Here is a 20,579-nt window from a genome sequence, read left to right on the forward strand (position 1 = left end):
TGTTTTTAGTTGATACACCAAAAAATGCATCTGAGGTGCTAACATGACTAAATATACCCCAGTCACATTTTCTTTTTCAGTCTGAATAGCTACATGGCCCAATCCATAATATAGTACTTGTCCGATCACTTTCAATACATGCGCTTTATTTCTTAAGCTCCTGCATCCATTTTACAAACCCAGATTACCTCCTCATGCTGCAGTTAGCCGTTTAGTAGTAGGTGTACAAGTGATGTATATACTTAAGAATTACCTTAGGGAGAAGCAAGTTGATGTAGCAGGTTGTTTTCCCTACTGGCACCCCTATTTGATCACTAGGGTGGGCAATATGACTGGAAGAATCCTGGCTGAGAGATCCTAGTTAGTATAGCATCATTAGCACACCACAGCCACTGCTTTCTTCACTGCTGTTTCTTTGTCTTCTTCTAAAGACTGACATCAGTCCTGACATTCCATTATGCTTACTGAGGTCTCCTTACAGTAGCATAAGAGAGAGCAAGGATGGAATAGTCTTTGGTGCTAAAAGATAAAATCCATGAACACAAAACTGCAAATCTTCAATAGTCCCACTGCAAATTGCAATGGGAAAAATTGTCCCCAGTATGGAGAAGACTCACATCACTGTTATTTTACGTAAACGTTGGTGTTTATTTATTCATCTAGATTTAGGGTATTATGATATCTAATGTCACATTTCTTCCCACCACCACCACCCTGGGGGGGGGGGGGTATTATACATTCTTAAAAGCTAAACTGAAGGAATCTGTAGAATAATTGGTGAAAGTACAAATGGGGTTGAGATGTCAGTGAATATTACTAATGAAAACACACAACTGGAGTAAACAGCAACAGCAATAAGTCCTTAGATTTATATACGATGAAATAGTGAAGTAAGACTAATAAACCACTTTTATGTTGGACAAAATGAAATTTCTCTGTACTGTTCCTGTTCTATGAATGGCTGAAGATAAAATATAGCAGAACCAAAACAAAATTCTGAATGTAAAGTCTGGTTATATGGATAATTTAGATAGCAATTCAGAATGTGGCAAACTGATCTATGCTCTTATTCACATATAAAGCAGAAATGCCTTTTAGAGTATACAAGTTCAATGCTTCATTTTTATTAAAAACATTAAATAAGCATATATAATAAAATAAGTTTAAGAAAGTGAAAATTTCAAGTATACCTTATTTGCAGTTACACAGAACTACATTGTGCCATCTTCAGTGGCACACTTTTTACACTTCAAAATATCTCTATATGTACAATATTATTGAGAGGAAAAACATGATGCTTCTTGGGTTATTATTCTATTAATCTGCAAACATCGGGGAGCACATTTTAAACAATAACCTGGAAAATTTTCTCTATGTGCTTAAAATAAAGTACAGGCATTTCAACCAGCTAACCTCTACTCCACTACCTTTATTGACTGAATGTTGTGAGTATGGGCAGGCGTTTTCCCACTGTGTCCTAGATGTCTCACCCCAATAGCATTAGAAGACTGGTGCACAGTTCGAGGATATTTAGCAGCAACAGCCTGAGATACAGTTTGCTGAAAGATATAAGAAGGAAGTTATTATTTATTTCCTATCCAATTTTAACAATATATAAAAAAAAATTGAACACAAAGGACAAATATGGCCAGGACTTGCAGAAGTTGTTCCATAACTCAGGCAATACCCTCAAGAGTTTGCTAAGCCACTCCAATTTTTTTTAATAAACCAGTTAAACCTGTCTAGTCAAATAATATCGCTGAACAGGTTCCAGCACTCCCATTTAAAACAATAAACTATAGCCTAGATCAGGGTGTCCAACCTTGGTAACTTTAAGACTTGTGGACTTCAACTCCCAGAATTCCTCAGCCAGCAATTCTGGGAGTTGAAGTCCACAAGTCTTAAAGTTGCCTAGGTTGGACACCCTGGCCTAGATAGTCTGAGAATCTGTATGAACAGCTTTTCTCAAAATATTCTTGAAACAAAAAGGAACAACCACCACAAAAAAATCAAAAGTCCTCTGGGAAATTACACAGCAGCCCACCACAGTACAATTTTCTGTCTCATTCTGGGCCATTTTAGATGTGGGTTTTGTGGCTGCAGCTATAGGAAGAAGTAATTATCACTAGCACCTAGTTATGCAATGAAGCAAATATCCCCTGCTTTCATTTGGAAATGGAGTGGTAATAATCTATTGCAGCCATCTCCCACACTTCCATGTGTCAGCCCATAGAGATGCAACATTTACAGCCTTTTCACGTAGCTGCAGCTCTTTTGTAGAGAATCTACACATGAGCATAGGATTCTTCTCAAATGAAAAACATCTTTGGCCCTCAACTACTAGTAAATCCCATATCTTGTTGGATCTAACAATAAAGGTTGTGTACTGTACATGTTTCAAGTGCTTTGCTGAGTTGCCATGGAAGCATAGAAGAGGAAGGAATTTCTTCTGGCCTTTGCAAACACAGTCATGAGTTCACATCCGGTCTCCCAATAGAAACATCACAGCAAGGAGAAAAGCAAACATGGGGCTATCCTACAACCAGCATAGTCTAGCTAGAGAAATGAGGGAAGCTAGGCCTGCTGTACTGAACTCAATCCATCAACAGCGAGAACATTAACAAGGAAAAAATTGCCTGGTCCCAGATGGTAAAAGTAATGCTAGTTTATAACCTGTCACAAAGTAATGCCCACATGTGTTTATTTAAAATGAATTGAAGAGATATTGCTTTCAAAAGCTTTCTCTGATTTTTTTTTTCTTTACAGCATCATTTTAAAGGAAACTGACAGAAAAGAAACTAATTAACATGCAAATTTGTGAATATACCAAAAGGTGAGGTGAGCAAAAAGACAGATACCACACATCAAAGAAGCTAGAAAATTCTATTTAGCTTGTGATGAAGAACCAGCCATTTTTAAAGATAATCAGAGGAAATGCTATTGCATTTTGGCACACGATGACAGTATCATCTTGGTCAGCAGTAAACAGGCCTTCCCTTAGGTGGTGCTTGTACTCTGGTGTACCATTATACAATAAAAAGATACTTAAGGTTTAGTTGGGATTCAGTGCCGAATTCTAATTCAGATCTAAAATGAAAAAGTATCTAGCCTGTTGGCTTCTACAAGTTCCATTCATTTTCTTTTGTCTTGCCCCTCTTGGAAGATGTTTTTCCTTAGTTTTCAATTGTTTCCTATAATATCAATTGTGACATGAGGGCAAATTCATGAGGGGGTGGGCTTTCTTCTCCCTCCAGCAATTGCTGCTCAACTCTTCCATTTAAAATATCTAAATGGCAAAAACAGTATAGGAAGACTGCATCACCAGTTCCCTATGTTCTCATCTGAGTTTGAGAAACACTTCTCTTTACTAATCTGCATCATGGAAATCAAACTTAAAATCAAGAAAATGGAAGTATATGTTTACTCTGGAAGCAGAGCAACTATCCCCATTGATATTTCTCTCATATTAAATCAGACATTTGGTTCCTCCGTAGTCTCCTTAATAACTAGAAACATTCCAGACCAGCATTTTTTTCTAACCACACTTGAAAAACCTCAAAACTAATTTGGCACCTTCCATATGTTCCTATTTCCATATTCCAGTTAACAGAACAATCCCTTTAGAGTGCTATGGAGCACTAAGATATATTCTATCCAGTCTCCTGTTTCTTGCTTCCAAGTGACATTCCAAATTCAAGACTTCCCAGCAATCACACAAACTATTTGGGGTTCCTTCCTATTTATTTTTATGAATCTTAAAATTTACAAAATATATAATTTTGAATATCGAGAGATAAAAAATGTATACCAAAAACCAATACAGGTAATGCTGATTTATTTCCAAATTCATAAATCCTTCTTGAGCTTAAGACAAATGTTGAAGAAGACTGATTAGTTCTACCTGCTATTAGGAAATGGGTGTAGTATAGTTTAAGGTGAGTTTTGCAGCTACATGAACAGTATTTTATAGTTTCTAACTTTGTTTTTCATATATACTTAATTCCTTTCTCTCCCTTCTTCAATCTTGGACCCTTGGCCAAAGGCAGGAAATTCGATGGTTCTATGAAGTATCTTAACTGTTTCTTGCACTGCTCTCTTTTGGGCAGAAAGTTCTGGTGTTGATTCTGGGCTCTGTTGGAGCCATTTGCCTAGCTTAGGAGTCCCAGTCCCAAATGCTCCTACCAATACTGAGATCATTTTGGTCTTTTCTTTCCAATCCTCTCTAATTCGTCTTTCAGACCCTGATACTTTTTCAGCTTCTTCCTCCTCCATTTTGCTGCTGTCACTTAACCCTGCTACATCTATCACTAGTGCCATTTTCCGTTCCTTATCTACTATCACAATGTTTGCTTGATTGGCCAGTACCTGCCTAATAGTACAAATGGAATTCCATCACATGCTAGACAAACTACAGTAACCCCAAAGAGTAGACAAATTAATTCAGTAAGCATTTGTAATCTGAACTTCCACAATAACTCTGATAAAAATCCTAAAGCAAAAGTCACCAATTAAAAGGAGACATCAAATGCAGAAGTTATTCATAAAACTCATTATTTACCTGAGTGACCGGATGATGTTTCTCCACCACAACAGAATTCATGGGGGGCGAAACACCCACGACATCTAAGTTACTGCAAATACGATTCTTTGCTGCAAAATCTGAACGACCGGTGATTTTGGCAGTGACTGTCCTTCCAGCCTTTTGTTGACCTGATGTTACCACCCTAGTCATGGGCTATGGCAAACCAAATAAAAATCCTAATTATACAAGAAACACATAGCACTTCTCAGAGCAGTTTTAAATTATAAGCCAGATTTCTTAATATTATTTTTCCATATCTTTGGCTAGGAAAAACTGAATATATAAGTTTTTGGTTCCTGGACCATTAAATCCTAACAGCATATTCTTACAACAATAGGGCACATTCTTTCTATAGTCTTGATAATTGGAAATACAGTCCTATTAGTAAATTATGGATTTGTATCATGACACAAGCATTTCTTCAGAAAAGGTGAATAGAAGGTTCCATCGTAGCCCACAAGCTTTACTTCTATATAAACAAAAAAAACCTAATTACTAGAGCTGCAGAAGTGTTGTTTTTGAAATTTTTTGAGCTAGAAAGGAAACCCTGGGGACAATAGTCTTATGAAAGCTTCTGGTGCTCCCTTCACCAAAAGTAAATATTTCAGAGACATTCACGCCTTCAGGGTCCTTTTCCTTATCATTCTTTGAAGCAGTTCATTGATCTAATATCTTGTCTAGAATTTCACTTTTGAGAGATTCCAAATATTTCATAGAAAGGATTGCATTAAATCTTTTCATAATCATTGATTACCTGATAATACAAGGAAACTGTTGTTGAGTCAACACCAGTGATTTAATAACAGGCATTTTTTTGTCTTCCCCATTGCAAGGACTGATGTAGGAAAATGGCCATATAGGTAATCCTTCACCTATGATCACTCATTCAGTGGCTGAAGTTAAGATGGTGCTGAGCAAATGGTGGTTAGTTCCAGCAATCCCAGCACCCCTCCATGATCATGTGACCATAATTTGGAGCTTAGCAACTGATTTGGACTTATAGCCAGTTGCAGTGCATTGCAATCACGTAATCACTATTTGCAACCTTCTCTTCCGGCTTCTCAGAAAATCAATAGGCAAAGCTGGCAGGGAAAGTCACATGTCCCTGGAGTAAGTCTCCTCCACATGTACATCCTCTTCTTCTCTTCTCTGCATTCATGCTGCACTGGCCATTCACCACCACCTGACACCCACTCCTTGGCTTGTGCTGCACTCTCCCCAAACCATGCCACACCTGTGTGTAACCTTGATTTGTACCACAATCCCATGCATCCTTCCCAACCCACACCACACCCTGGCACATTCTTCTCACACCTCATCTTTAACTTCTCCATCTGGCAGCAGCCATGAACCTGTCTGCTTGGGATTTGCAACTTCCTGCTGGCTTCCCCAATGACTTTGGTTGTGGAAAGCTGACAGGAATTTGCCTTGCCTAACAACCATGGCATTCAGTTAGCAACAGCAACCAGGACTGCAAAGATTGCCATAGCTTAGAGATGCAGTTACACATTATGAGTGCATTGCTTAGCAATGGAAATTCCAGTCTCAATTGCTGTCATATGCCGAAGACCACATGAATGGTCACTTAGTATTTTCACACACTTGAATCTATCCTCAACTTTGATTGAAAAATGGCATAAAAATGAAGTATGACATTTTAATTAAACTTGTAGCTTCCAGATACATCCATCCATCCATCCATCCATCTATCTATATTTTGAAGTTCCAGTTCCAATGAGCACTATATAAAAATTTCCCATTAATCATGTGGAGAACAAAAATAGTTTAAAAAAATTAAAGTAATGTTGGTGGTGGTTGTTGTTTTTTACCAGTTTTGAAATGCACATTGTGCCTGATCCTGATCCTGTAGCAGCACCGCAGGTTAATGCAGCAGCAGAGTCTAATCTGGTTTGAGATGTTATTGCATGGCCTTGATGAGAAGAAAACTGCAAAACAGCAGGAAAAAATGGCAATAGTCTGATTTAGATTTAATACATACCACCCATTTCCTAATTCAAAATATTAATATCAGCATATTGCCTTGATTTTCATGCCCAATAGCTCTGTAATGCTGATTTAATAACTTATCCTCATTTATTAAACTTTCCTAAGATTAATTCAATGGAATTGAAATCCGCTACTGACCAAGGTTGTATTACAATGAACACCTACCAGATCCTCTGCAGGAGCACAGCCAGCTGTTGTTGGAGCAAAATGAGGTGGTGGTTGCGGCAGTGAGGAAGTAGATGGCATAGGTTGATCATACTGAAATGAAGAAAATTTTGCTGTAGGTCCACCAGTGCCAGCACCAGATTCTGCTCTTTTTTCTGATAGATCAACTACTATAAACAAATTAACAAACATTCAGAACAAAATCACAAAGAGATAAATATTGCTAATAGTTAGACAGTATATATCTAATTTTGTTATGTAACTATGTATCTGTATAATTTACAAACAAAACTGGAAAGTGCAGAGTTGTATACAATTTTTAAAAGCTGTATAATTTGTATTTCCCAATGTAGAGACTTACAGAGACTCAGCCCTATTTGTTGCCATCTTAATTTAAAAATAGCCCTACAGTATTTATTTAATATGATATGGTGGCTGTCTTAAAATTATCTATTACCTTTGTACATGATAGTTTATTCAGATAAGTTCTAAGTTTTAATAGCTAATCTTACTAGGTCTTTTCCAAGAAGGACCATAATCTAAATTCAATATAGGGGAAGAGTTACCCTGTGGTAAGATGATAAGATTGAATGACTGTAAATTTTAAAATAAATCAATAAATAGACAGAATATATATAGATTTTGCTCTCTGATCCAGTACAGTTGGAAGCTAATCAAATCCAAATAGTTTTTAAATGTATATTTAAATTGAAAAAGTCATTTTCCTACCATATTCAGAGGTTTGGGCACAAATTATAAAGACATTTTAATTTTTTCTACAGGCTGCATATTAGAGAAAACAAAACAGTATCTGTATGCATTTATGTATTTGTGTTGTATTTTACCTCCTTTTTATTGTTATGTTTTTAATTTTGTCATTTTGATACAGAATTTGTTCTTCACACACACAAATATACACAGTTTTGAGGGGCAGCTGTTGGGCAGGAGGGAACTGATCTGGCCTAAAGGCAGGGACATACACATAATGAGTGGCCAGGGTTAAAAATGCTATGGTTTTGTTTCATGGAGAAGATTTAAGATTCAATACAACTTCTTTCCAGTTGAGATATATTTGAGATTAAAAAGAAAAGGAAGCATTGCTCAATATTTATTGAAAGATCAAGGAATGGCTATTCCTGAGAATGCAAAACTTTTATGTAGGAAGGAATGTAAGGACATAAATCACATACGTTTTATAAAGGTGCCATTCAACATATTGCAGTATATATAGTCCTTGACTTATGATCACAACTGAGACCAAAATTTATGTTAACTGAGACATTTGTTAAGTGACTTTTGCCCCATTTTACAATCTTTCTTGCCACAGTTGTTAATAATAAGGTTGTTAAGTGAATCTGGCTTCCCCATTGATTTTACTTGTCAAAAGGTTGCAAAAGTTGATCACACTTATGACACTGCAACTGTCATAAGTACAAACCAGTTGCCAAGCATCTGAATTTTGATTACATGGCCATGGGATACTGCAGTGGTCGAAAGTGTGACAAACGGTCAAAAGCCACTTTTTTCAGTGCTGTTCTAACTTTGGTCACTAAATGGACAGTTGTAAATCAAGGACTATCTGTCCATCACTTGAGACTTTGAAGAAGAGATTGGACTGCCATTTGTCAGAAATGGGGTAGGGTCTCCTGCTTGGGCGGGGGAAGGGGGGTTGGATTAGATGACCTACAAGGTCCCTTCCAACTCTGTTTATCTAATAAGACACTTAACAGACTATCAGACCCAAATTCAAAAGATCATAGTGGTTTACAGCATTGCCAAATTAATATTAGCAAACAGTAACATTGCAAAATTACAATGTGTAATGTTGTAAGCCGCCCAGAGCTGTGTATGAGATGGGCAGCCATATAAATTTGTTCAATAAATAAAAAATAAATAAAACAGATTTAGGACAAACAACATAGTCTGGGCTTAATGGATCATGCAAATCAGCCAAGCTTCCAGAGGATTAGTTCCTCAAAAAGCTTTACTTTAACTCCATGCTCCAGCAATTAGAAATCTAGGGCTAAACTATACATAGTGATATGAGCATTTCAGTCCCATAGGATTCTTTGAAATTTATGGAGAAGAAGATAATCTTCTGTTCAAGTTCTGTCTACAAAGTGTCTTTTCCCCCCCAAGTAGGATGTTTGATGGTAACAAATGTCTCTTTTAAGGTATTTCTTATTCTTCTGGCATCAGCTACGGCATATGTATAAAGACACAGTAAAATATGGGGCTGCTATCATTAATAAGTAGCCCTGAGGCATGGACTTAATGAAAGCAGGTGTCTCCATGTTCACAAACATTTAAATAGTCCTCAGCTTGTGGCTGTTTAACAGTGGTTTGAAGTCATGATGGTCTCAGAAAAAGTAACTTATGACCTGTCCTCCAAATTGCAACACCATGACAATCTCGTGATGCTTGGCAAACAGCTTGTATTTATGATGTCTCAGGTGACTGTGAACTGACAAGCCAATCAATTAGGGCAACAACTGTGTGATCCACTTAATGATGTGATTCCGATCACATGATATTTGTATAACTATCACATTGCTTTGTGACAAAAATTCAGTCCCAGTTGAGATCTTTAATTGAAAACTACCTATATACACCTGTTGAATTCTTGCCACTGAATGTTATGAAGTATTGGAGTGCCATCCTGTGGTCAAACAATTTCAGGTTTTTTTTTTTTTTTTTAAAAGCCTTCGCTTAGGAAGAGAAATAAAAAAGAAAAGCACTGATTCAAAATATGGGCTCCAATATAAGCTATTCTGAGCTTGATCCCACCCAGCCCCGAGACTCAGGAAGGGAAAGAACCGTCTCCAAATTCCCCATTTGCCCTTCTCTGCCTCTTTGGTCAACCTGCAGCTTCCAAACTATGTGGCTCTGGGGATCCTTGCCACACACTCCAGGAAGCTGCAGCTGCCTTTTAGCTCAGTTCCCCTGGCCGCCCCTCTACTCTTAAGACCCCTGCATTCCACCAGCCCAGCTGACCTTCACCATCTTCTTGCTCCTGCGGCTGACGAAACATGTTCGATCTGGGTGGTGGGCCAGGATGAAGCTGACTTCGCCCTGCAAAAAAAGGAAAAGCTAAAAGCATCCCGAGCCTCAGTGCTTTTTTTGCCACCCTACACTCAAAAGATCCCTGCAGCCCTGCGTTCCATCAACCCAGCTGACCTTCACTGTCTACTTGCTCCTGCTGCTGCTGCTGAACCATGCTTGATCTAACTGATGGGCCAGGCTGAACCGGATTTCTCCCTGCAAAAAAAAAAAGAAACAAAGAAAGAAAAAAAAAAGCTAAAACCAGTGTAGGAGCTTCAGTGCACCAAAAGACTTTTTGCCACCTTACACTCCAAGACCCCTGCAGCCTTGCGTCCCGTCAACCCAGCTGACCTTCAACGTTTACTTGCTCCTGCTGCTGCTGATGAAACACGCTCGGTCTGATTAACGGGCCAGGATGAAGCGGATTTCGCCCTGCAAAAAAAAAAAAGAAAAGCGAAAAGCAGCCTATGAGCCTCAGTGCACCAAATCAAGTTTTTTTTTTGCCACCTTACACTCCAAGACCCCTGCAGCCTTGCATCCCATCAACCCAGCTGACCTTCACCGTTTACTTGCTCATGCTGCTGCTGCTGAAACATGCTCAGCCTGTTTAATGGGCCAGGATGAAGCGGATTTCGCCCTGCAAAAAAAAAAGTGAAAAGCCGCCTATGAGCCTCAAGTGTACTAAATCACATTTTTGCCACCCTCCACTCCAAGCAGCCTTGCGTCCCATCAATCCAGCTGACCTTCCCCATCTACTTGCTCCTGTTGCTGACGAAATATGCTCGGTCTGTTTGATGGGCCAGGATTTTGCTGATTTCGCCCTGCAAAAAAGTAAAAGAAAAGCGAAAAGCAGCCTATGAGCCTCAGTGCACCAAATCATGGTTTTTTTTGCCACCTTGCACTCCAAGACCCCTGCAGCCTTGCATCCCCCATCAACCCAGCTGACCTTCACCGTCTACTTGCTCCTGCTGCTGCTGCTGAAACATGCTTGGTCTGTTTAATGGGCCAGGATGAAGCTGATTTCTCACTGCAAAAAGTAAAAGGAAAGCTAAAAGCAGCCTCGGAGCTCCAGTGCACCAAAGGACTTTTTTTTGCCACTCTTCACTCCAAGACCCCTGCAGCCCTGCGTTCCATCAACCGAGCTGACCTTCACCGTTAACTTGCTCCTGCTGCTGCTGCTGAAACATACTCGGTCTGCTTAATGGGCCAGGATGAAGTGGATTTCTCCCTGCAAAAAAGTGAAAGAAAAATGAAAAGCAGCCTATGAGTCTCGCTGTACCAAATCACTTTTTTGACACCCCTGCAGCCTTGTGTCCCATCAACCTAGCTTACCTTCACCATCGGCGTGCTCCTGCTGCTGACGAAACACGCTCGATCTGGTTGATGGGCCTGAATGAAGCTGATTTCTCCCTGCAAAAAAAGAAAAAGTTAAAAAAGCAGCGTGTGAGCCTCAGTGCACCAAAGTGCTTTTTTTGCCACCCTACGCTTGAAGACCCCTGTGGTTCCATCAGCTCAGCTGACCTTCCTCATCGACTTGTTCCTGCTGCTGACGAAACATGCTCGATCTGATTAATGAGCCCGGCTGAAGCTGACTTCGCACTGCCAAAAAATAAAAATTTAAAAGAATAGAAAGGCTAAAAACAGCCTGAGCCTCAGTGTGCCGAAGCACCTTTTTTTTGCCATCCTTTTTTTTGCCATTTCATTCCATCAGCCCAGCTGACCTTCACTGTTTACTTGCTCCTGCTGCTGACGAAATACGCTCGATCTAACTGATGGGCCGGGCTGAAGCTGACTTCGCACTGCAAAATAGAATAGAAAAGCTAAAAGCAGCCCCTGAGCCTCAGCGTACCAAATCACTCTTTTGCACCACGCTGGGCCTGACTGCTGGGCCAGGTGGGGACTGGTTTCACATTTCAAAATAGGAAAGAAACCCACAAAATTTTTAAAATCCATTTATTTCTAGCACAAAAGTGAAACTTAGAATATACCTTATATATGCCTATTTCTTTCAATGGCCTCTTAACCCCAAGGTAATACTGTTAATCCTCCAGAAAAGTACTGTACTTTTTATGGTTAGAAAATCTGAAAAATTTACATCAGTTCAGTCTTTTCAACTTGCTGAGGAATTCTAGGCACTGTTATCCTATCACATCTGAAGAGCAGCACATTAGGGAAATCAGCAGAGATTACTCGCTGACATAAGGCCAGCATGCTAACGATCTTTCACTCGTCTCATAATACTAACCCTGGTCAAGTTTGAAATCTTTGCTCTGAAACATGCTCATTGCCTCTAAATTCAGTGCGCAGACACCCCGCATGAAAGCCTTCTTCATAGCATCTTCATAATCTTGTCTTTGGTTCTGCAGTTCAATAATTTCAGATCTGGCCTCCTCAAGTGCACTATTTACCTGAACCAAGAAATAAAAAAAATTAATTAATGACAATCTCATAGCAGATTTGATAAAAACTTGAGGTGAGAGTAAACTGCAGTTAATTGGGGCTCCTTTAAATAAAAGAAAGAAGTAAAATGGAATCAGTACTGAGTTACAATATTTTTTTGTTTCTTGACTGCTGTAAGGGAAGGGTACAATATTCAATGTTTTTAAAAGAGAAAGAGACATTATGTATATTACAGTAATGGTGTGACTACAATGGTAAATGGGATGAGTTCAAGCAGAATGGCTCCTTCCCAAAACTGTATATCCTTTCCCACTTGGGAAAGAGACTCAGTCTTGCACTCAAAAGGAAGCCAGAAGTTTAGGTTGCTTACTGTTTCCTTGTCCTTTTGCTGTACTTTATGGAGCAGATAATCAAAATGTCACCTTTGCCTACAATAACCCTATTTAAATTTTCCTGGAAGTAAATCCTATAGGTCCTTTCTCCTAAAGTGAAATATTGTCAAAACCAATTTTTTTTTTGTAAATTTTATTTGAGTTTTCACAAAGAGAAAAAAAAATACAAATAAAACATCTTTTTTGAAAGCAGCATAATCCCGGGTTACATTTCTTCGTACAGACACAAATTCAGGTTCATGCTCATTTTTATATTCTATTCCATATCTTATTACTATTTTATATTTTCTGCATAGCTTCTCCCCTCTTTTAATTTTCTCAATTTTATTTTAATCATCTCAATTCAAATCATTGTATTTATATTGTTTGTCTGTCCTGTTTCAATTATCTATTATCTTTTCTCATTAAACAAAATTTCTCCTGTAGTTACTGATTGGAGTATGACGCCTTTATATCTTTTCCCTAAAGTTGTAACATTCAATATAATCTCGGATTCTGCTTGGTACAGTCTTAAAATACACACTGTATTCTTAAAAAAAGAAAAAAAATTATAAATGTATATAATTAAAACAACATTCCATTCAAATTCAATTCTATCATTAATATTAATATTCATTAAAGTCTTAACATTTTTAACATTACCTTTCAATTAAATATCATACTTCTATGGGAACAATTATAAGCTTTCCATAGTTAATTCCCCCCCTCTTCACTTATATTTTATAAAACATTAACTAATTAAAATGTTCCCGTTCCTTCCTAATTCAATTTTCTCATTTATTTTATTTCACTTATTTTATTCACAAACATTTCACTAAATTACACTAACTATTTTATCCCTCATTTTAATTATACGTTGTTTCCAATTTTCTAAAGTTATTTCTATTACTAATATAACAATACAATCTTATGTACCTTTACAGAATCCCTTTTTCAGTTAGATTTTCACCCATTATCTCTAAATAGGTCCTGTTTCTCTATATCTTGTTCCGGTCCTTTGTAACCTCTTTTCCTTCCCTTCTTCCCTCTCTTCTCTCTCCCCCTTTTACCCCCTTTTCTCTCTACCTCTATTTCTCTCTTCTGTATTCCCCTTTTCTGTTGCTTTCCAGTATTATACTTATTTTTCGAATTATTTTTCTTTTCTTTGGTTGCTTTTTTAAGTCTTAAATTCTCCATTCTCTTTCCCCCCTTTCCTTTTTCTTCCCCACATAGAATTACTTGTTCATTAAAGATGGCTTCTTCTTTGTCCCAGTCTTCTTGTTTTGAAGTCTTTTCTTGTTGTTTCTCATAGTTCCAAATCTCCATTTCTAAGAATTGAAAGACGAAGCCAAAAGAACCCTTCCCTTCTTGTGCATCTTCTTTGTACTTTTTAAGTCCCATTTTCAATTCATCCAGAAGTGGTGCCATTGTATAAATTTTTAAACAACCACCCAATTGATTTTAGTCATTCAAATATAATAACCAAAAATCCAAAGATCACCAAATAATCCAAATACACGCAAGCTGTTTCTTTTTTGCTCTTTTTTTTTCATTTTCTCTTCCTGGGGTTACTATTTAGTTGCAAAGTTTCCTGTTAAAATGTATCTTTTAGAAGTCTTGTTGAAGTTTTACTTTAGATTCTTTTTAATTCCAGGCAGTCTCCTCCCTCTTCCAGATCCTGCCCTTATTCTTTTTCTATCCCTTCCTGCTTATGAAAAAGAAAGTTTTTAATGTCCAGAAATCTTTATTATCCCTTTGGCATTTTGTTTTATTTTCAGCTTAATTGCCTATTGATGTCAAAGCGGATTTTTCCGATTTCTTATTTAAGTCTCTTAGTTGTCAGTATAGGGAAGGAGAGAGAAGGGGAAAAAAAGCCAAACCTTTCCCTTTTCACTTTCCTTCGCTGCTTCCAACTCTTCTTTGGGAGTGATGTTATTTTTTGTAAGTTTAAATTCCAGGGTACCTTGGTTGTTGCTTTTACAATTTAACCCAGTCAGCCAAAACTGTCACTTCTTATCTTCCTCCTGCACATTCTTTTCCGGTCGAGTTCTTCTTTGTGGTGGCCATTTTTGACCACCGCTGCAACCGCCTTTGGGAAAGGGAGTAATGGCCAGCTGAGGAGGAGAGATGCGGCTCTCCTCGATCCTGCTGGCGGTCTCCCCCCTCTTCACCACCTCTATGGGGTGGCTTAGCCCCCAAACCAGCCAGCTCGGGGCACTCCAGCGGCGAGCCCAGACAGAAACCGCGCACGATCGCGGATTTCTGTCTGTCGCCAAAGCCCTTCAAACCGGAAGTCGAGCAACTCAAAACCAATTTTTGTTTAATTTAGATAACGCCATCGAGTGCTATCATATCCAACTTCTTTCCTCAAAGCTAAACATTCTCAAATATTCCAAACTCCTTACCGTTTGAAGTTTGGCTTCATACTCATTGCTGAGTGCCGCATGCATAGATTCCACACTTGACTGAACCGCCTTTTCCATTCTTTCTTTCTCTTTTGCTTTAAAGCGGGATCGCCAAATCGCCCAGGCTTTCTTCAACAAGCCTAATTTATACAGCCGATCAGCCAGTTTGTTTGCGTACAACTGGAAAGGAATGTCAGCAAAGCAAAATAAAGTGTCACTACACTTTATTTAACTCTTCCCAAAACAGGACTCTACCTGTGCTATAGTTGTACCATACCAAAATTTGATGAAGAGTATAAAAAGTATTAAGTATATACTGCAGTATCTGTAAAACATTTTTATACTGTATAAACTATAATACAATTATAAACAAACCCTAACTTTCAGCATGAAATCAAACAAAAGCTTGAACTGACATTGACCATGTTAAAATTCAGATCTTATGCTTTGTTGGCATTATAAACCAGAAGGGATGAATAATGTTGTAACACTTTTTATATTCATGGGATGATTGTAACAATTCTAAACAGATATAACGTGATCCTAAAGTGCAAAACATCATTTTTAGACCGAATGCAAATGCAGTTTACTGTGACAGATTATTTATAGAAAAAAAAGATGAAGGATTCCATATAAAACTGTTGATTTTATCAGTTTTTTAAAAAATATAGTTTTTCAAATGGGATTTTTTTTTAAAAAGCTTGATTAACATGAGCAAATCCATATATACCTCTTCTCTGGCCTTTTGTTTGCCCAAAAAATGCTGAAGTCGCCATTTTGCAAATTTTTTCATTAACTCTATCCTGTCCTTTTGTTTCTCAATTGCATTTGTTAGATTTGCAATTACCTGAACAAAAAGAAATTAGAAAATGCATAAAGAACATTAACTATACAATTAATTCATTTGAACTTGGTCATTAAAATTAAGCACATAGTCCAGGGATAGAGAAATATTGCTCTCCAAACAATTATTTGCTGCAAAGGCAATTCTTAACAGTAACCAGTAAGGAAAATGAGGACCATGTAAAAATTCCTCCTGTAAATTAGAACTTGTTACCTCATCCTTTCTCCCTAAGGAAATCTCGTATGTATGTAGCAATTCCTTCAAGTTCTCCATCTGATTAGTCAATTGTCTCATATCAGCTGCATGCTTTTCTCTTTCTTGTCTCATCTCTAAGGTATGATGTTCAATAAAATGAAGTTTCCATTTCCTCAGCTCAGTCAAAACATTAGTCTTAAAAGAAGTGAAGGAGTTGTTTAGTAGAGAAATAAAGATCAGACTGAGTTTTTAAAGGCTGTCTGAGCTTTTAAAGACTAAGGACACAAATGTTTTTTTTAGTAAAACATAACACATATTCAATGCTGAACCTGAAATTTTGAGAAACTTTCCATGACAGATATTATCAATGCTATCTAAGGAATATGCAAAAAAAACCTGATATAGTTCTTTGCCTTCCTCTGGCAAGTAGTTTGTGAGGAAAGTAGTCAAATAACATATTTAGGTCCTAAAACAAGATGAATGACAATTAAGTAGCAACATTCTTTAAAATAATATTTTCCATAATTGTCTGTGCTTAGTTAAAAAAAAGAATAGCCTGAAAAATTTGTTAGGTTAAATAAAATATTATTTTCTGAAAATAGAAAGTATTTGTTTTTAAGCAAGATGTAGTTAGGGTTTAGATGGGAATATTATACACAGCAATAAATTAATAAAGTATTTTGGGATTTTCTTCAAGGATGGAAATATCCACTTATAAAAGTTGAGATTATTTTTAAAAAATTCTAGTACAAAAAAATGTTATTTGAAAATTTGTCATATCCTATGTATATATTTATTAAAGTAGAAGGGAGATTTCAAATTCTCATTCAATGGCATTTTTCTAATATCTGCAAAATAAAGATATTAAAACCATTTTATCTCCTAGCCTTAGATCAACAATTTTGCACACAACTGCAATCGATGGAGAAACGGTATGTAGCTTCTCCCTCCTTGTTTTATATCTCATATAGCCTGAATTATTTTTTGCTATTTAAAAGAATCAGATTGTGATCCGTCATATGAGATCTCAGCAACATTTAAACCCATTTATACCTAGCTTTAAATTTAAACATAAATATATTAACTTTGATTTTTAAAGATATATTTATATTTATATATATATATATATATGGATCTTTGGTTATTCAGGTTTTCTCCCGTGTAGAATTGGAAGTATCTTGGCGACGTTTCGACGAAGTCTCATTCATCATCTTCAGGTTTGTGTCTTCGGCTTTGTGCTTCTCGGAGTAATGTGAGCTTGCAGCTGCTTTTTCCTTTTAACTGCTAGTGGGGGTGTGACTTGAATGGGTGGGGGTTTGGGTGTGTTCTGATTGGGTGGGAGTGTGTTCTCATTGGTTGGGGGTTTGGCTGTGTTCTGATTGGTTGGGGGGTTGGCTGTGTTCTGATTGGCTGGGGGTATGTTCTGTTCAGGTGGGGGCTTGGTTGTGCTCAGGTTAGTCTTAGTTGCCGGGGGATTTGAGCTGGTGAGCTGTGATCCTGTTGTTTGGCTTCGCGTTCGTGGTCGTGCCACATCTTCCTGGTGGGCATCCGTTCGCTTCATGTATGGGTCGGAGGGGTTTGAAGCGGGTAGTGATGTAGCTGTGGTACGGCTTCTGGTCCGTGGTCGTCTCATCATCTGTGTGGGTGTGAGTCTGCTTTCTACGTGGAAGTGTGGTGGTAGCATCTTGTGTGGCCCTTGTGGGTGTGAATCTGGTGTCATTCTTCATGTTAGGTACTCGTTTGTTAATGAGGGCGGGTTTCCAAATGGCTGGTAGGCGGGAGGTATCATCTCATTTATTCATGCTGTGTGGGCGTTTTTCTATCTCTATGGCTTCTCTGATTATTCTGTTGTTGAAGTGTTTAGTTTTGGCGATAGTTCTGGTATTTTTAAAGTCAATCTCATGTCCTGTTCGTCGAAACGGCGCCAAGATACTTCCAATTTTACGCGGGAGAAAACCCGAATAACCAAAGATCCACATACAAATACCCGCGAAAACCTCAGAAAATACACACACACACACACACACACACACACACACACAATGGCATAGGAACATAGTCAAAGGAGACTTTTTTGAGGTTATAATATTCCAGAAAAAAGACTGAGGAAAATAAGATACAATGAACCAGGTTATCCACAGTAGAATTTAACATATAGTAAACAAATTACCTACTTTAAGGCTGCCACTCCATAGGTCAAGAATGCTCTCTATGTGGGTCACTCTATCATCTGAAAGGCTCATGTCAGTTACGTATGTCCCTTGAAGATCTCTTTGACAAGATGAGGACCCTGGTGAAGAAGTTTCTTCTGAACGGATTGGACAAAGTCCTTCCATAGCCATAGGAGCTGACTCCTTTACTGAAGCTGAAACTTTAAAAACAGAAAACCAACTATGTCTCTAATATTGTATTACTGTACTAGATTTGCTGGATTTACAGAATATAAATTGAAAACAAAAGTGTGTAGAAAAACCAATGCTTCTACAAAAGCCCAATGCTATCTTGTGGCTTCTTACCGACTTAAGCTACAACAAATTTGCTAATCTTTAATGGGCTAAAAATATTCTTTTTGCTATAGCAGACTTTAACATGAATGGTTCCAATTATTTTAAATAACAGTAACTCTTAAAAAAAAGTAATACATTTTAACCTCTGGCAGTTTCTGTAAAGAATATACATCTTTTTGTTTGATGTTCTCTCTTTAAATATATGATTTGTGTTGGGTTAGAGAAATGTATTTTAAATTCTGCCATAAAGGAGAGCAATAGTAATATGTGTATATTTATTTAATATCAATATCTAAGGGGTGCGTGTCAACCTATTCTCCAAAGCACCTGAGGACAAGAAGCAATGGATGGAAACTAATCAAGGAGAGAAAATACCTAGAATTAAGGAGGAATTTTCTGACAGTTAGAACAATTAATCAGTGGAACAACTTGCCTCCAGAAGTTGTGTGTGCTCCAACACTGGAGGTTAAGAGATTGGACAACCATTTATCTGAAATAATATAGGGTTTCCTGCCTGAACAGAAGGGTGGACTAGAAGATCTCCAAGGTCCCTCCCAACTCTTCCTATTATTTACATATGTGTTATGGAATAAAAAAGCTATATATGTAATAAGCTTCTTTAGTGCTATTTTTCCTTTCTTTTAAAAGGGGAAGGGTATTGAAGAATATTGTACTTATTTTTAAAAGCTTCATATTCATTAAAGAAGCTACTTTTGAATAAAGAGGTAACTTATAACTAGATAATAATTGTACACATTTATAAGTAAATACACTTGAAGACCATAGTGGACTTGATTTAAGTGAGATGGTATGGTATAAGAGACATACATTAATTCAGGTGTATATGGATACAAGCAGGTTATTAACTGTGAGGATTTATGTGTAAAAACTAAAAGAAATTACCATCAGATTAGGCTTATATATTAAATAACATAGGGGTGTCAAACTGGATTTCTTGGAGGGCTGGGTCAGCAATGTAGTTGTCCTCTGTGGCCTGGCCACGGGATGGTGGGGAGAAGATAGGACGGATGGTTTCCTGCAGCACTCTTCCGGCCAATACGGGGCATGGGTGGAAGGGCCGTTTTGGCCGGTAGAGTGTTGCAGGAGGCCATCCAGGCCAAAAACAGGATGTGTGGGGGGCAGCCCAGCCCATTTTCGCTAACAGCAGCACTGAGGCCGGTCCTTTGCTATTTCCAGGCTGGTCCCATGAGCTGGATCTAAGCACCTCGCAGGCTGGATTCGGCCCGCGGGCCTTGAGATTGACGCCCCTGAGCTAACATAACTATCCTCTAAGACTATCCTCTTTCTCATCCTAGTACCTGCTATCCTTGTTGTTCGACTAGATGGTGCAAGTTCTGGGTTTCTTCCATGGCATCTCCATTTCACTCCTGCACTTTCATGCCTGTAGTTACTCATTCCTGGACTCTTTCCTATTTCAGATAAAAAAGACTAGCTATATTTAGACAGGCAGAATCAAATACTCAGCTCTGCACTGTTCACACCATTGATCCAAAGCCTTTTTTTTTTATATTAATGCTAGCAATTAGTAATACCTAACTGAACTATGCCACCTATCAATAGACACAAACAAAGAGAAGAGAAGCTAGCTATAAAAGGAATTTGACTCTAGGAAACAGACCCACAGACTTTTATTACTTCCAGTCAGAGTGAAATACAGGTATGAATAGAAGCAAGAAGTAGCAAGACTGCAATCAGGTAGCAATACTTACATGAGGAAAGTGTATCTTATTTTATCTACTAAGTTTATATGAAATGGGGATACAAGATTATGTGAGACATTTCTCACATGATTACTCTGAATCAACTAGTCTTTCCTGATTGAAAAATATTTCTAATAGTCTCTAACAGTTTTTTTAAAAAACCATTTGAATAAGTGCCAGTTTATAGATAATAGCACCATCACAAGTTTGATAAAGTACTTCAGAAGAAGGTCAAGCTTTGGGGCAAATTCACTCAAACACAAGTGCCCCTTACTGAGAAGCAATACAAAACAGCCACACATGTGCCACTGCTGCACTGTAGCTACTGTAGCCTTACAAA

The 20,579-nt window shown here is 37.8% G+C and overlaps 1 protein-coding gene across 49 annotated transcripts in view; it reads right to left on the reverse strand.

The window, feature by feature from the left end:
* The window catches only part of POC5 (POC5 centriolar protein), a 31,744-nt gene that overhangs the window by 1,717 nt on the left and 9,448 nt on the right, over positions 1 to 20,579 (reverse strand). For 2 of the 49 annotated variants that reach the window (XR_015748168.1, XR_015748186.1), the window contains 21 exons: positions 19,838 to 19,948; positions 18,186 to 18,382; positions 16,030 to 16,206; positions 15,703 to 15,819; positions 14,973 to 15,152; positions 12,042 to 12,204; positions 11,518 to 11,595; positions 11,318 to 11,395; positions 11,129 to 11,206; positions 10,944 to 11,024; positions 10,743 to 10,823; positions 10,540 to 10,617; positions 10,353 to 10,433; positions 10,148 to 10,228; positions 9,932 to 10,012; positions 9,749 to 9,826; positions 6,755 to 6,924; positions 6,412 to 6,528; positions 4,559 to 4,735; positions 1,428 to 1,559; positions 254 to 519 (listed from right to left, as the gene is read on the reverse strand). Coding sequence is in view for 16 of the 49 variants with exons in the window: in XM_087958275.1 (XP_087814401.1) it covers positions 1,416 to 1,559; positions 4,559 to 4,735; positions 6,412 to 6,528; positions 6,755 to 6,924; positions 9,749 to 9,826; positions 9,932 to 10,012; positions 10,148 to 10,228; positions 10,353 to 10,433; positions 10,540 to 10,617; positions 10,743 to 10,823; positions 10,944 to 11,024; positions 11,129 to 11,206; positions 11,318 to 11,395; positions 11,518 to 11,595; positions 12,042 to 12,204; positions 14,973 to 15,152; positions 15,703 to 15,819; positions 16,030 to 16,206; positions 18,186 to 18,382; positions 19,838 to 19,948 (2,348 nt within the window). In the remaining 33 variants the exon portion in view is untranslated. Of the gene's footprint in view, positions 1 to 253; positions 520 to 1,092; positions 1,560 to 4,558; positions 4,736 to 6,411; positions 6,529 to 6,754; positions 6,925 to 9,748; positions 9,827 to 9,931; positions 10,013 to 10,147; positions 10,229 to 10,352; positions 10,434 to 10,539; positions 10,618 to 10,742; positions 10,824 to 10,943; positions 11,025 to 11,128; positions 11,207 to 11,317; positions 11,396 to 11,517; positions 11,596 to 12,041; positions 12,205 to 14,972; positions 15,153 to 15,702; positions 15,820 to 16,029; positions 16,207 to 18,185; positions 18,383 to 19,837; positions 19,949 to 20,579 lie in introns of those variants that run through there. The other 47 variants (XM_087958275.1, XM_087958289.1, XM_087958283.1 and 44 more) reach the window with 45 other exon arrangements.

Source organism: Notechis scutatus, chromosome 2 (assembly GCF_049901735.1).
Source record: "Notechis scutatus isolate UNSWTSFEM ecotype Mainland chromosome 2, rNotScu1.2, whole genome shotgun sequence".
NCBI classification, from domain to species: domain Eukaryota; kingdom Metazoa; phylum Chordata; class Lepidosauria; order Squamata; family Elapidae; genus Notechis; species Notechis scutatus.